A 15,000-nucleotide genomic window follows, 5' to 3' on the forward strand; every position below is an offset into this window, starting at 1 on the left:
GGGCCAGTGATGTAAATGTACCAGCTGCTTCCCAAGAACCAGTCGGCATCCTGCGGGAGGGGCAGGTCCCTTCCCGGGTGTCAGCCTGCTTGCTCTCAGCCTCAGCCCTCTCGCCAGCCTTGGTGGGTCCCTCCCTTCTCTTATCTGCCCACCTGAGAATCAGAAGGCACAATCTTCTTACAGGCCCATGATTTATCAGCGTGGCTGGATCTAAGGGCTTGAAGTCAGATTCCTTGAGATCTACTGAGTGTGGAGACATGGCAAGGTTTGTTTAAAGGGGCTGGGCTGGGCTGGGCCTTGCAGCTGCAGAGAGAAGGTGCCAGGAAGAAAGCAGCCGCCTGCTCGGAAAATGAAGGCGCTTCTGTTGCTGGTCCTGCCTTGGCTCAGCCCTGCCAACTACATTGACAATGTGGGCAGTCTGCACTTCCTGTACTCAGAACTGTGAGTCCTCTAACCCAGCCTGCCTGTGTTTGTGTGTCGGGTATGTTGGGGGTGGGACCTGCTTTGTCTGTTTACAGGAATAACTTCCACGCACATGAGATGCACTTGGACAAACACCCTGCCAGCGGTTTCATACAGCTTGCTTGGTTGCTGTGGCTTACCCAGAAAAACACCATCTTATGAATGCAGAGATTTCCCAAGGAGGCATTTTTTTTCCTGCTTTGTGCCAAAATTGTTGTTGGTACTCTGCTTTTTCTCACTAGATGTGTCTTCTCTTCTTCCATAAATAGAACCACGAGGCACTTAAGAACAGCTTGCATGCACAGAACTGCAACCTGCATTGGCACTTGTCGTTGCAAGGAGACCCCTCCCTTTATTGAGACAACCTGTCTCCATGCCTGCAAACACAGTGTGCCTACAGGGGACAGCTGACTCTGTATGTGAAATATACAAGTCCACGTCATCTTTATTTTTCACAAGTTTTAAACAAGTGGGACTACTGAAATAACCATTCCCTTCTCCAAGATTTAATGATGAATATTTTGCTTTGTTGCTACACTTATTTATTTTTTTTGCCTGATGTGGCTTGGAGTAAATTGTAGTCATCGTGACATTTCACCCTTGATTACTCACTATGCAGCTCTCTGAAACATAAGGACATTTTCCTAAGTAACCTAGGCTTTATAAGAGGAAATGACTCATGTCCCCAAACTCTACAATGACCTTTCTCTGGATCCTTGTGTTAGTAAACTTTGAAAGAAGATTACAGATGAATGCAAACAGCTTCTGACAGTCATATAAAGGATGTTGTTATGGGTGCCTCTGGGTTTGCAGCATTTACAAATATGTATTCCCCCTTACTAACCAAACAGGTAAAAATATGAAAGGTTGTATAAATTAGAGTCCGTGAACCAATGAAAGAAGACTCTAGAGTTCATAGAATTCTATATCTTGGGGGCCACCATTGAATCCATCCAGACTAGAACAGCTCGGCCAGGCATATTTGGGTAGAGATAGCTGCAGCAGAGTGGAGTGATAGCTGGACTAACCAATTTGTCTAGCACAGCAGATGCCTGATAAACAAAGAAAAACCAGAGGACCTAGGTCCCTGCATGTAGGTTACTCATTTTAAGAACTTTGCTTTTCTAGATTACCTAGTCTTATTTTATCAGAATGTAACCCCAGTCTATCTAGTCCTATCTTATTGGGGCATAACCCCAACCCACTATAGATAAGAAAGTTCAAAGGAAGGTATCTGGTGCAAGCCTGAAGAGTGAGCATCTGTGGGGTAATAGTGAGTGGAAGTTTTTCTAATGTGCACAATGGCAAAACTAATTGGGATTGGACAACGCTTCCTTCCTTGCCTTAGTGGATGCTGAAGCTGGTATTTCTGAAATCTAATGCCAAAGCTTTCTCCCACTCCCCTCCCACCCACACCATCTGTTGTCCTGTTACTTGTTGCATTAGTTTCCTAGGGCCACTGTAACAATAGCCACACATAGGTGACTGAAAACAGCAGAAATGCACTCTCCTACAGTCCTGGAGGACAGAAGCTTGAAATCAAGGTGTCAACAGGCCACACACCCCCCAAAAGCTCCAGGATACAATCCTTCCTTGCCTCTTTTCAGTGATGGGTGGCATCAGGCATCCCTTGGCTGGTGGGGGACATCCATCTTTTGCTTGGTCTTCTACTCTTGTGTCCTCTCTAGTTCTGTGTCTTTGTATAAAGACACCTGTCATCAGATTTAAGGTTTACCTCAATAATACAAGATGATCTCAAATGAGATCCTTAGTTTAGCTGCATTTGTAAGCCCTTTTAAAGAAAAAAAAAGGTCACAACCACAGGTCTGGGTGGATATATATTTTGGGGGGGGGTCACCATTGAATCCACCACTGTTATATTGTGGAGCATGTTCATTGAGTTACTTATAGTTCTATAGCTTACCTGGTGGATGACTCTTCATATGGCTTAACAATTTTTGACCAGTCTGTGAATCAAAGGCAACTTTTCTGTTGAATAATTGAATGGATGCAAAGCAGGCCATTCTTTCCATGCTGAAGCAACCTAAGAGAGATGATGTCAAGAAATTTCAGGACTGTGTTCCCAAAATTACTTGATAGGACTTTCTGGAACACTCCAGTCACTGGAGATGCTTATGAGAGAATTCTGTACAGCTGTTACCTGGTGCTGTTGGTGATAATGAACTAATCAGGGACTCAGTGATACATTTCAGATAAATAGTAAGAGATTAGGTAAAATACCCACCCTCAAAAAGTTTAATTGAGAAGATAAAATGTATACATAGAAGAAATACTATGATCTGTGGCAGAAGAGGGGTGGAATTAGGCAGAATTCAGGAGGATGAGGCAGAATCAGGGAAGGGAAGAGAGAGCCCTCAGGCAGGGCGGGCGTGCCAGGCTTGCTGGCCTCAGTGTCCTGCAGGACAAGTGAGTGGGAACCGAAAGAGATCACCATAGGCTCTCCTGGGAGTAGGGGTCATGGCTGGTGGCTGTGTGGCCCCTGGATAAAGAGACCCTCTTACTATGCAGGCTACAGGGAGCTCAAAGACTGGCAAGCTTGGTGGATTTAGTGGGAAGGTGCTGTGGGTCCAGGCTTCCGCCTGCCACTGGAGTGTGAACCTTGGTGCCGTGGCCTGGGGTGAGCGGGCCTGTGCCCCTGCGTGCTTGTCTGCAGATCCCCTCCTGATTTTTCCTTTCTCTTCACTACTGAGAAGAGTCTCTCAGTCTGAATTCTGTTCCTTAGGGACCCAATTGGAAAACCAGAGCTAATCCCCTATATGGGGTCAGATTCAGCATGTGTGCTAGGTTTCTCAAACTCAAATGCCTATAGGAAGGAGGTAGGATTTATTTAAACATCTGAGTTGTTTGGGTTTAAGACAAAAGGAAGTGGTGAGGCCTGTGCTGATTATAACGTCTAAAGGCATTCACATTCAATTTAAAGCAAACTAAAATAAAAAACTGTCCAATCCAGCAAATCACTTCTGCTTGCTCTATTGGGCCTTGAACTCCAAGAGTTTATGTCCTCCACCAGCTCCTTCTTTAAACATGTCCGCTGCCTGAGGGAGCCGAGTGGCCCATAGTGGAGGACTATGGGTGCCTTGGAGGTGGTGAGGTGTGGTGACATGCGTCTGAGCACATGTGATCCTACGTGTCTGAACCACATACAGTGTTGTAAACCAAGGCTTGTTCAACTAACAAGGAAAAGAAACATGCCCACTGTCACTTAGTGTCTTGACCTAGAAGAGGATGAATGCTACAGAAAAAGCATGAAATCAATACGTGGTGTGGGGTCGAAATCCACAGGTGAGAGGCAGGGAGCCTAGGATCGCTCCTGGGGTCTGCCAAGAGCGTGCCCTAAGAACGAGAGGCACTGCTCTTTGCCCCTCCACCAGCTCTCACCCTCTGACTTGTGTGAACTCTCTGAAGTTCCACAGGCCCCACAGCTAATTTAGGAAATAGACTTTCTGAAGCCCATAGTCTCATGGGCTTCAGATGGAGCCTTCTCCTCTTTTCACAGCTATTTACAGCCCCACAAATGACAAAACTGGGCAAAACCCTGCCAGCGGCCTGGGTTGTGAGGACACCCACCAAAGACGCACAGCCTTGTTGGTTTGAATGCAGATGCTTGGCTTCTACATCAAATTGACCAGAGTGAAACTCCTAGGGGTCAATTTTCAGACTTAACTTCCCCAGCTGGCTGTCATTTTCAAGGTTAACAAGACTCCCAGGTGATTCTTTTGGGGACCAGTGCGTTTCACGCTCCACAACTTCCCCAGGTGTATTTCAGGCACTACCCCTTAAAAACCTTTTCCTCAGCCCCTAGCCCAGCCTTCCCCGGTGGAGAGTTGCCAACCGCTCCTCTCTGGTCTTCTGTCTCCTCTTCCTGGTGAGTCCTCGGAGGGAGAGCTTGAAAGATGTTAATGCCTTTCAGACTCGAGTTAAACTGAATGAATTTGTGTCCTATTTTGGTCAATCCCTAAATGTTGCAAGCTGTGATAAAAAAAGATTTGGTTTGGTTTCAGTGGATGGCGGTACTGCTGATAAGGACACAGCCAGCTCTTCTGAGAGGCTGCAGAAAGCTGACCGAGCTTAAACAGCTGATATGACAGCTTCCTCTCGGGTCACTGACCTGTGACTTTTGTAACATCTCGGTATTCGTTTAGCAAGGATGTGGATGGAGGGGCCTGGGAACTTGGGGGGGGAGGGGCAATGAGGTGTACTGTGTGATGCACATCCCACTCTCAGAAGCTATTTCTAGAAAGCTGAAAAGGTTGGTCTTCTTTTCCTTCAGCTTTCAATTTTTTAGTTCCATCACTGCGTTGAGTAGCAGTCATTAGGCCTGAGTCCTTGAAACACTTTTCAGTCTCTGTCAGATTCTCTCATGCTGTGCTCATGCCGGGGGTGTGTCAGTGTGTTTCGTGCAGGTGCACAGCCAGTTGGAGACCTACTTTTCACAGTCGATAGCTGTGTCTTGTGTAGGGAGGCAGTTAGCAACAAGACAGCCAGGTGAGGCTGCGGAGAACATCAGGTCCCTGAAGCCTGTCCTCAGCATGTGGCGCCTTTTTCTAACGTACAGTCAAGTGCTTCTCCCTTGTCAGTGGCATCACCACAAACAGTACTGGTGCAAGAGAGAAACGGCGAACTGTCCCTGCACAGAGTGTTTCTATGAGGGGTGGGCTGCTTCTCACTGGAGTCTGGTGCTCCCAAACGAAAATGAGGGACTCGAATATGACTGTGTAAGAACGAGGTCTCCCGGAGATGCTGCCAAGATCAGCAGTTATGAGGCAGCCCTGTGTGTGTTCTCCCAGGAGGTGAAATAAGGGCTGGGGATCAGAGACAGGACACCCACTAAGTGCCTTAGAACCAAGGACATCAACCACCCGCACCCCGCCTTAAGCCCTCCCTTAATTAACTGTGTCTTAGGACCAAGGACATCAACCACCCACATCCCCCTTAAGCCCTCCCTTAATTAACTGTTTCAAGCCAACTTGCAAAACACCGCTGATAAATGGCACCTTCTTTGTACAGAAGAACAGTTATCCTGGGTTCGCCAGCCAAAGAGCTTAAAACATCCCGCGCTGGGCCTTTGGTGTGCATGTGAGAAGGTTGCTCACCCTAGCTTTGAGTAGCGGCCATTAGGCCTGGGTCCAGCTCCTCTGTTTCCCTCTCCAGGTCAAGCCTGGGCAGCAGCACTAATCTTGGTGACTCCTTTTCCTCCCTGCTGGCTTGAGCAGGTAGGTATTGGACCCCGAGCTACACTCGGGGACCAGGCAGAGAGTCCCTTGTGCATTGTTGCTGTTGAACACTGTGAGGAGGAGGGAGGAGCAGGGGGCATGCAGCGAAATGACCTCAGCATCCATTTCCTCCTCACTTCATTTCCACCGTGTTCGACTCCCAACACTTCCCAAGTTTAAACCAAGTGAGCTCTGTGGATTTGCCAATAAATGCTCTCCAAGTGGAACCTCAAAGAACTTGTTTCCTTTTATCAACACTGAAAAAAAAATGCTGCTCATCTTTGAATGTTTCCTGTACTGTTTTCAGAATCTGAAGTCAAGTTTGGAATTAGACTTGGAGGGAAGGAGATAGAATTTGCAGAGAAAATGGGGTGAGATGGAGAAATCATATTCCCACAGAGAGGAATGAGGTGCCTTCTGGGGGAGCAAAGCCAGGGCTTTTTTGGGTTCAGTGACTCTGTCTCTCAAAGTGTTATGTGTTTAATGGGGCATTTTTCCTAGTCTTGAGCTTGTGTGTTTGGAAGGAGATTGAAACTGTATGTTTCTGATTCCCTTATGCTTAACTCACCAAACTGCTTCTCAGTAATGATTTTCTGTCCAATGACCTTGATTTTTCCCTCAAATCAGCAAGCTATTTTTGCCAGCAGTAATGCATTTCAACTTCCAAACTGTTTACTTGCTTGTCCAAAATGCAAAAACTTGGGTTTCAAGATACCACTCTGATATTAGCAAGTTGTGTTGGCCTTTCTCTGGGATCATGTGACTGTCAGGTGGGTAAAAGGTAACCACAGAAACAGGGCATAGAAGCTGATTGCTTTGTGTTTGATTTATTTTCATTTTAAAATTTTATCATGAACATCTCAAGCAATGCAAAAGTGAGAACAGGGTTCAACGAACCCTCATGTGCGCTGATACGGGTCTTCAACAGTTATCAATTCTTGGATCTCTTCTTTTATCCATGTCTTCCTTGAACTGCTTTTGAAGCAAAGCTCAGGCATCATTTCATCTGAAAACATAATAGTGTTTAGCTCTAAATTACATATGTAACCATATGTTAACATCACACCAAGCACAATAAGCTATACCCTTAGTATCAAATATCTGGCCAACTCAACTTTCCTTGCTGGCTCATCATTTTTCAGTGTGTTTGAACCTGAGGTAAATAAGGTCCACATTAGCATAATAGGCTGCACATGCTTAAGTCCCTCCCCCACTGCCTCTACAGACTTTTGTTGCAAAGGACTTCTTGAGGGAAATTTTTGAGGAATATTGCATTGGCAAATACCAAATACTGGGACAGTCATTGAAAAAGAAAATTAAAGCAATTATTTTGACTACTATCAAGTTGAGGGAAATCAAGGAAGGAATGTTCCAAACAATCTATTGGTTTGACTGTAGTTTTAATTTTAACCAAAATGAGTATCTTTGATGTCCTTGTTGCCTGATACTTTAAGAAGGCAACTTCAAGAATGAGGAAGTAACCTTCTGTCTAGGTCAGTGGTCTCCCAACTGCAACTAGATCTGGATTGCTATAACCATCATATGCTGTATGTATAGTTGTCTATTTATAAACTGTACACATGTAATCCAGTATTAATATATTCCATCCATTACAAACCATGCAAAACTATAGTTAGGAGAAGTCCTACTACTTCTACAGAAGTTCCATTTCAGTCTCCCCACATTTCTCATGGGTGTGTCACTTTGGAGACCACCATGGAGAAATGGGCTCTGGGGACTCTGGGCCTTTAGCACACAATGCTTCAAAGCAGATGGAGGAAATTTCCCACTGTTAGTCTGTGGGGTTGGTCTTGGAAGGAATCGGGCAGGAAATGGCACTTCTGTGCAGGCCAAGGAAAACTTGCCATCCAAGGCACCACATATCCTCCTTAGTCATTTTTGCTTTTTCTGATCATCACTCTCCTTGGGTGGCCCGTATGGACCCCCTGTCTTCTAGTCTCAACCTTCCCAGGCCCAACCACACCTGTTTTTGCACACAGGAGTGAGAGTGGGGGTGTGGAATGGATTCAGGCTTTTTGGGAATTGGCATTTGGAATTGGAAGAGTCCTTGTTTTAGGAGAGACACATTCATGAATTCTTACTTACTTGGTCTCTGATCATGTTTTTGGAAGGGCCCATGCATGCCTTGAGAGGTACTCATTAGCCTTGACCATAATCCCTTCCTGCTTCTGCAATCTCTGTGCCAGTTCTTTAAAGTATGTCTGTGTGTGTCTCAACTCATCTCTTGCCATTGAGCCAGCTCTGCAAGCTCTGGCCTTCTGAGCCTACTTCTGTGGTTAACCCTTGAATATTGAGAGGTTGGACACTATGCTCGATGCCCTGTGAGCCAAGAGAAGTACCTGTGGCTTCCTCCCACCCTTTTCCTCCATTGGCAACTCTTCCCAAAAGAGTCAGTGAGAGAGAGGCTGAGGCCCCAAGACAATGAATAAGCCCTTTTGTCATCCTGAGGATTGTAGCCAAAAGGCTCAACACTGGAAGTTTGAAGTAAGATAATTTGATGACAAAGGTGCATACTCCACAGAGTCGGATGGACTCAGGTTTCTTGTCTCTGCCAGCTGGGCAATGTTGTGTGAGTTACACAGCCTCTCTGAGCACTTTTCATCTATAAATAGGGATGATAACGCTTGGCTCCCAGGTTGTTGTATTTAGTGAGATTATAAAAAGCATTTCATATTGTTCCTAATACACACTGAACCCTTAAATTATAAATTTCATGACTGATACTAGTAATTGTTACAAAAAAAAAAAAACAGGTAAAATCTAAGATGCGTTCTTTTAAGCTGAGAGGATGGGCCTTGGAATTTGGCATCATACAGAGATAGTGGGCAGTATTTTCTTGGTGACCTAGTAATGGTGCATCTACAAAAGACAAGTCTTTGAGGAAATGCATTTGATAATGATCATACTTCCATGGTGACCACAGATGGACTGAGACCCTGGTGGATTTTTAAAACTATAGACTACCTCCCTCCTTCCCTTGGTGAAGAGATGGGTAAATGACTTACCTGAGCTGTGAAAGGGGTGACTAGCATCCTAAGGGAGAGTGTAGGGAGAGGTCTCGCATCTGAGAGTGGGTGTGGTCCACACCGCCCTCACAGCTCTGCTCCCAGAATGAGTCCCTCCTTGCCTTTCCCCTTCTCCACCTGAGATTTGTTTCCTATGCTTCTTCCCCAAAGTCCCTCTTAGCCATTTGGCTCCTTCTGTTACTTCACTATGTCACTCCGACTTCCTCCTACTTTCCTGTTTGTCTTTCCCCTTTCCATATTTAAAGAGGAAGGCTAGGTTCTGGCCTATCTTCACCCAGTGGAGTCTATGGCCAGAACCAAAAATTTTTAAAGCTGCAGGAGAGCATGGAGGTATTCTAGCTCAATCTTCCCATTTTATAGATGAAGACACTGAGGTTTGGTAATTTACCCAAATTGACTTAGCCCTGCCAGTAACGATTTATGTGACCTCAAACGAGTCATGACATTTTTCCTTTTGAGAAACAATGCATTATTTTAAAGTGTCCTCGGGAAGCAATAAAACTGGAACCAGTTATTAAAATTTTAAACAGCTTTGGGCAAAGCAGTGGCATCGATGGGATACAGTGATGCATGTGAACATCACCTCTTAGGAATGGAGTGACCTCTGAGGTGTCTGACCATCTGGGCATGCCCAGAGGATGCTGTCATTGATGCCCTTGACCAATTCTGCACACCTGCACCTGGGGTCACCTGATAGTAACAAATTGTGCGTTTGAATCTGGCATTCCAAGGAGTTTCCTATAACTGCAAAGGTTTCGTAAATAGAGGCTGTCAGGGGAGGAGAGCATCAGCCTGGAATGATTTAAAAATGTGGCTTTTGAGGTCACACAGACCTGAATTCAGATTGTGGTGCATCTCTTACCAGATGTGTAACCATGGCTAGAGTAACCTCACCTAAGTCTCAAGTTTCCCATCCTAAAAGCAGAGCTCTTAATGTGGTACTTATCTCATGAAGTACGAATTAAATACAAGACAAATTAAGCACTTGGTAGAGGCCTGGAACATTGTAAGGACACTAGCAACCTTAGCAGTGGTGATGATAGAGCAATGGCCTCATTTGAACTTGGAGCAAATGCAGTGAAGCCTCAACTCATTGATTGAAAACAAGTAAGTTTCACTGATGTTAAGAAAGTTCCCACGGAGGGCCCTCCCTCGTAGCACAACAGGTTAAAATGCAGAACTAGAAAGCTGTCCGCAGCCACTGCAGCACAAGTTTGATTCCCAGACAGGGAGCTGACCCACATGGTGCAGCAGACGTCTCCAGTCACACCTACTGCTCCCCTCAGCAGTGTGCTTCAGTACATCTGCCTGTTCTCCCCACTCTGTCTCTGGTGAATCCTCTCACCCCCACACCTCTGGCCTGTACCTCAGTTCTTGTATGCATAAATAAATCTTTTAAAAAAAGACTCAAGGAACCACCCAGTGTAGAATGCAGCCATCCTAATTCTAGGGCCAGGGGTTTTCCCCACTCTATCTCCTTTTGTTGCCATAGAGACAGCTGTGTGCTTACTCCATGTCTTTGTAATTCACTAGGGCCAGGTTGGAGGCCTGAGATAAATTCTGAACCAGAAAAGTAAACTGCTTTATATGTGAACATTTTCTGGGTGAAACATTTGGGTAGCACCTCAGGCCAATTCCAATTATGCTGAAGATGGGAAACTTCTAGCTTGTACATGACTTTTCCACGGATGTAGTCTGCCGCCTTCTGCCTACAAGTGGTCCCAGAGACTTTCTTTAAAGTGGTCAGCCAAAAAACATTCTGGCTTCTTGAGCTAATTGATGATAGATTAAAGAGGATCAAAGGGATTTTGTTGCCAATGTATCTGGACTAGCCTTTCTATCCAAGATGCAGCTGCCGTTTTACAGAAAAACATCTGGGCACCATCAAGTCCTCAGAACCTTCCTCCCCACCCCACCCCCATGATGCAGGGTTGGGACCATGGACATGGACTTGAAATGACTGACCCTGGTCTGTCTTTGAGGGTTGCCTAAACTTCTCTGAGGTCCGCCCTAGAGTAAATGAGGACAAGATGAGGTCATATGAGGGCAGCCTCACAATGCCGGTCTTTGGCATGATTGACTATTGGCTGCTGTTTTTATGTTCTCACCTTTGCTACACTGTAAGCCAATATTTTTCCAATCCCTTTCACGCCTTTTCAGGAAAGATCCTTGCGTGGTGTTGGCTGTGCAGGCCACTTGAGTGGCCCTGGAGAAGCCCTGAGGTATCCAGCTTGCAGCCTCCTTGGTGCAACAGCCCAACTTTCTCAGGGAATTAAGTTCTTTAACGTTACAGAACTGCCCAAGGAGTTACTGCTCCATGAACGGTCCCTATGCGTGCACTGGTGTCTGTGTCCCTCAAATTCAGGATCCAAATGGAGCCAGACAGGAGTGGCACCTAGAGCTCAAAAGACTGAACAGGTAAGGCTGAAAGAGATGAAGAAACGCTTCTCCATAATTTGGAGACTTGCTCCTTGGATCACAAAACAAGCAAGCAATGCACATTATTCTGTGGGGTGAGTTGTCAGCCTGGTTTTCTTGAAGCCCCCATTCAGTTGCTTGGTATCACTAAACACATCAGGTGATGAATTGATTTGTTTGTTCAGTTTTTGTGCACATAGACTCTCCTCTTCCTTTCTTGGCACAGTTTGACAAGGTTGGGTTGAGGCGGATGAATCCGACAGGAGTCCTGGGATTTGCTTCTCCTTCAGATGATTTAACATTAAAAAAGGTCCCTAGGGGATTTCTATTAACAAAGACAGTCCAGAGCCAGAGTGACTCTTTGTCAAGGAGAAGTACATTCATGTTCTGGAAAAAAATCAAAAAGACATTTCCCACTTCTTAGAAGTCCCCTATCTTTACCCTCTCTTCAGTATTTTGTTTTATAAGTGTGGCTTTTCCAAACTGGCAATCCAGCATGGAGGTTACACTTGGGGCAGGAAATAGAAAGCACTTGTTGCTGGAAAGGGCATATTTAATAACAAATCTTTCAGTACCTCTGAGATACCAAGCATGTTCTAGGTCTGGAGGACTTCTCACATATTCCAGTGAGAAGGGTAAGCAACAAAAATACTTACTAGGCATATCTGCTAAGAGTAAGAGGTACAAAATAAACCAGGGAAAAGAGATGCTGCTTCATGTTAAAAGTTCTCCAAGAAAGTGGCCCTTGAGCAGAGACCAGAAGGGAGCATTGGAGAGATGGCCTGGGAGGACATCTGATACTCAGATGTATGTGCCTTAGGGTCAGGTTGTCACGTGTGCAAACCCCAGATCTGCCATTGCCTAGCTAGAGGGCTGCTCTGTGGCCTTAGCCTCTGTGGATCATCCGTCCTGTGAGTAATCCCTATCGCACAGGGATTATTAATCCTAGAACATGAAGAGGCCCACAGGAGCCCTATGAAAGTGGCCGACTGGCACCTACAGCATTGCCCACTTTCACCTTTGCTGGTTCATTTTTACAGGGAGGAATGGAGGGCATTTTTCACCTGGTTAAACATCACTCCAGGTCTGTGCTCTGAATCTAGTTTTCAGTGGAATCTCCAATACCAGTGACCTCTCTTCCCTGAAACCACCCCTCACCCCTGCACTCCCTAATTCTTGCTTCAGTTGAACTCATGTTTACTTTTTCCCTCATCATGTTCATATCTGTTTCTGTGGATTCTTTCTAATTGGTATGTTTGTGTCTAACCTAGCTTATTTTTCTTCCTCCTGTCTCATGTGTTTGGTGACACTCCCCAGCTGAGTGTCATCCACAGATTTCATGACACGCTGTCCCAGGTCATCCGTCAGGATATTGACTCAGATCAGTGTGATCGCAGATGCTTGGAACACCTTTCTGGAACTGGCTTTCTTGCCATGTTTGTGATCTCTGCCCCTTCTCAGGCCTGGTTTGAATCTATGGACCAGTCGTGAAAACACTATTTTAAGTGTTCTAGACAGTGCATATTCATTCAATCCCTCCTCCCCGTCCCTTTTCCATTCTTTTTTTTTGTTTAAGATTTATTTATTTGTGCATACAGAACTAGGGTACAGGCCAGAGGTGCAGGGACAGTGAGAGGATTCACCAGTGACAGAGTGGGGAGCAGAACAGGCAGATTGTCAAGTACACTGCTGAGGGGAACAGGGGGGAGGTCAGGAGAGGGCACCATTTGGGTCACCTCCGGGGCTGGAGATTGAACTCATGCTGAAGTGGCTTTAGCTTCTTAGTGCTGTGTTTTAACCCGCTGCGCCACCAGCATGGGCCCCCTTTTCCATTCTTAACTATAACAAAAATGATACTAAAGTCTTCAAAATAGTCTGTGGTAATTTCAATGTAATAAACTCATCTGTGGTAATTTAAATGTAGATTGTTCTTTGCTTACTTATCCATGGTTTTCTAAACCTTCTAAAAATTTTTTCTAGTATTTATTCCATAATCTTTAGAACCAACAATTGCATAGATCATGCACTAATTTCACTACCTTTTTCTCCTGTTTTCTTTCTACATCAGTATCACATGTTGGTCTTATTCCAACCTGATATCCCCTTGTGTGCAAGGTAATTTTTTAGAAATAACTACTCATCTTTACTGCACTATTCTTCGGTAAGCATATTAGTCAAATTCTTTCATTCCCCAGGGATATGTGTCATCTGGAGCAGCTGATTTATGGTGTGTTTGTGTTTGCCAAATATTTCTTCACCTATTTTTTTGTCCAAATTTATCTGAGGCAGTTTATAATTCTAAACATTCGCTTATACACATACTTTTAAGGGTCTAGCATCTCACATTTTAACATTTTTCAGTGTCTGCCTCTTCTAAAAAATTAGTAGAGTCTTTCAAGCTGTATTCTTGCAAGCTTCTTGGCCTATTTGTGATATATATATATATATATATATAAAACTCAGGGTGAGCGCACAGATATTATTCTTGCTAAGTGTCCTTCTGTTCTAACTCATGTCTATTTTTCTCTTTGGAGCTTAATACAACCCATTATCTAGACATCTTGTTGTTCTTGTCTCAAGTATTCAGAAATGTGTAATGATTCTAAGTTTCTGATGTATGACTAAATCGGTGTTTTCTGTTTCCATCTGATTTGGTAATCAAGAACTATAAATTTTTCAGGAAAAGAAAAGAATGGGGGATATGCCAGTTCAGTGCTTAAAGCCTACCAGGTACCTCCCTAAAATGTACACCCTTCAATTCTGCAGATAATCATTTGGCACTAATTATTCACATTTTTCTTCAGTTATCATTTTATTCAACCCAACCTCCTTTGCATGATTATATCAAATAAACAAGATTTTAGAATGCATTGCTGAAGTCTACTCAATTGTTATCTCGATCCTAAGTTGTTATCTCGATCCTAACTTGAGTTTCACTTCCACCCACCCACCAGAGAATCCTGAGGTCATAGACTACATCCCTGCCATTTATTTTTAGAATCTAATAACGCCCTTATTTTACTAAAGACAAATGCTTGACCCTAGTAAGTGAGGACATTTAAATCTGTAACCACTCACTGCCAGTGACTACTCCAACAGAGAGCTGCTTATAATGCAATAACCTTATTCTTAACAAGCTTTTATAAGCTAGCATGGTATTTGGCTTTGAGGTTGGTGTTGGAATATTTTCAAGTGAAGCTCCATTGTCATTTGGAGCTGTTAACCAAAATAGCATAGTTACTGTGCCATTTTATTTCATTCAAATGGGAGTGGATTTGGTATTCATTAGTAGCCAAACAAAAGTAATTGAAGCAGCCTACAATTACATTTCCAGTTTTAACCTCATGGTCAATTCAACCTAGTCATGGGTGCCTCATCCAAGGGCTGCGGAAATTACTAACTGATTCTCGTTGTAAAGAGAGAGCAGCCTTGCTGCCTTGAAGTCCCCTGCAGCTTAAAAGCAGCCTCTGTTGCACTCCTATGAAAGTGCACTTATATTTTGAAATATGCACTAAGCAATATCTTTGATAGTGTCTGTTTTAAGTCACAGTAGTCCTGGTCCATGGAGACTTCTATATACAGACACTTTCAAGAGTTCAGAGCAAAGGGTAACTCAAGCCAGTTGAACTGAATCATTTCAGAATAAAAATATAGAATGGGGCCTCTCTGGTGGTGCAGGGGTTAAACACACAATGCTATCAAGCTATCGCCAGCCATTGCAGCACAAGTTTGATCCCCCGGCCAGGGGGTGACCCACATGGCACAGCAGACCTCTCTCCTGCTGCGCCCCTCAGCAGTGTATTTCAGTAGGGCTGCCTGTTCTGTTCCCTAGTCTGTCT

At 44.5% G+C, this 15,000-nt stretch overlaps 1 protein-coding gene across 1 annotated transcript in view; it reads left to right on the forward strand.

The window, feature by feature from the left end:
* The first annotated feature begins 95 nt into the window (after positions 1–95).
* Positions 96–15,000, forward strand: part of LNX1 (ligand of numb-protein X 1, E3 ubiquitin protein ligase) — a 72,410-nt gene continuing 57,505 nt past the window's right edge. Inside the window, exons 1-4 of the mRNA XM_004681475.2 lie at positions 96–441; positions 10,758–10,863; positions 11,037–11,161; positions 12,433–12,548. Of these exons, the coding sequence (XP_004681532.1) occupies positions 350–441; positions 10,758–10,863; positions 11,037–11,161; positions 12,433–12,548 (439 nt within the window). The 5' untranslated portion in view covers positions 96–349. The remainder of the gene's footprint in view (positions 442–10,757; positions 10,864–11,036; positions 11,162–12,432; positions 12,549–15,000) is intronic.

Source organism: Condylura cristata, unplaced genomic scaffold, assembly GCF_000260355.1.
Source record: "Condylura cristata isolate star-nosed mole 26May11 unplaced genomic scaffold, ConCri1.0 scaffold00012, whole genome shotgun sequence".
Classification (NCBI taxonomy): domain Eukaryota; kingdom Metazoa; phylum Chordata; class Mammalia; order Eulipotyphla; family Talpidae; genus Condylura; species Condylura cristata.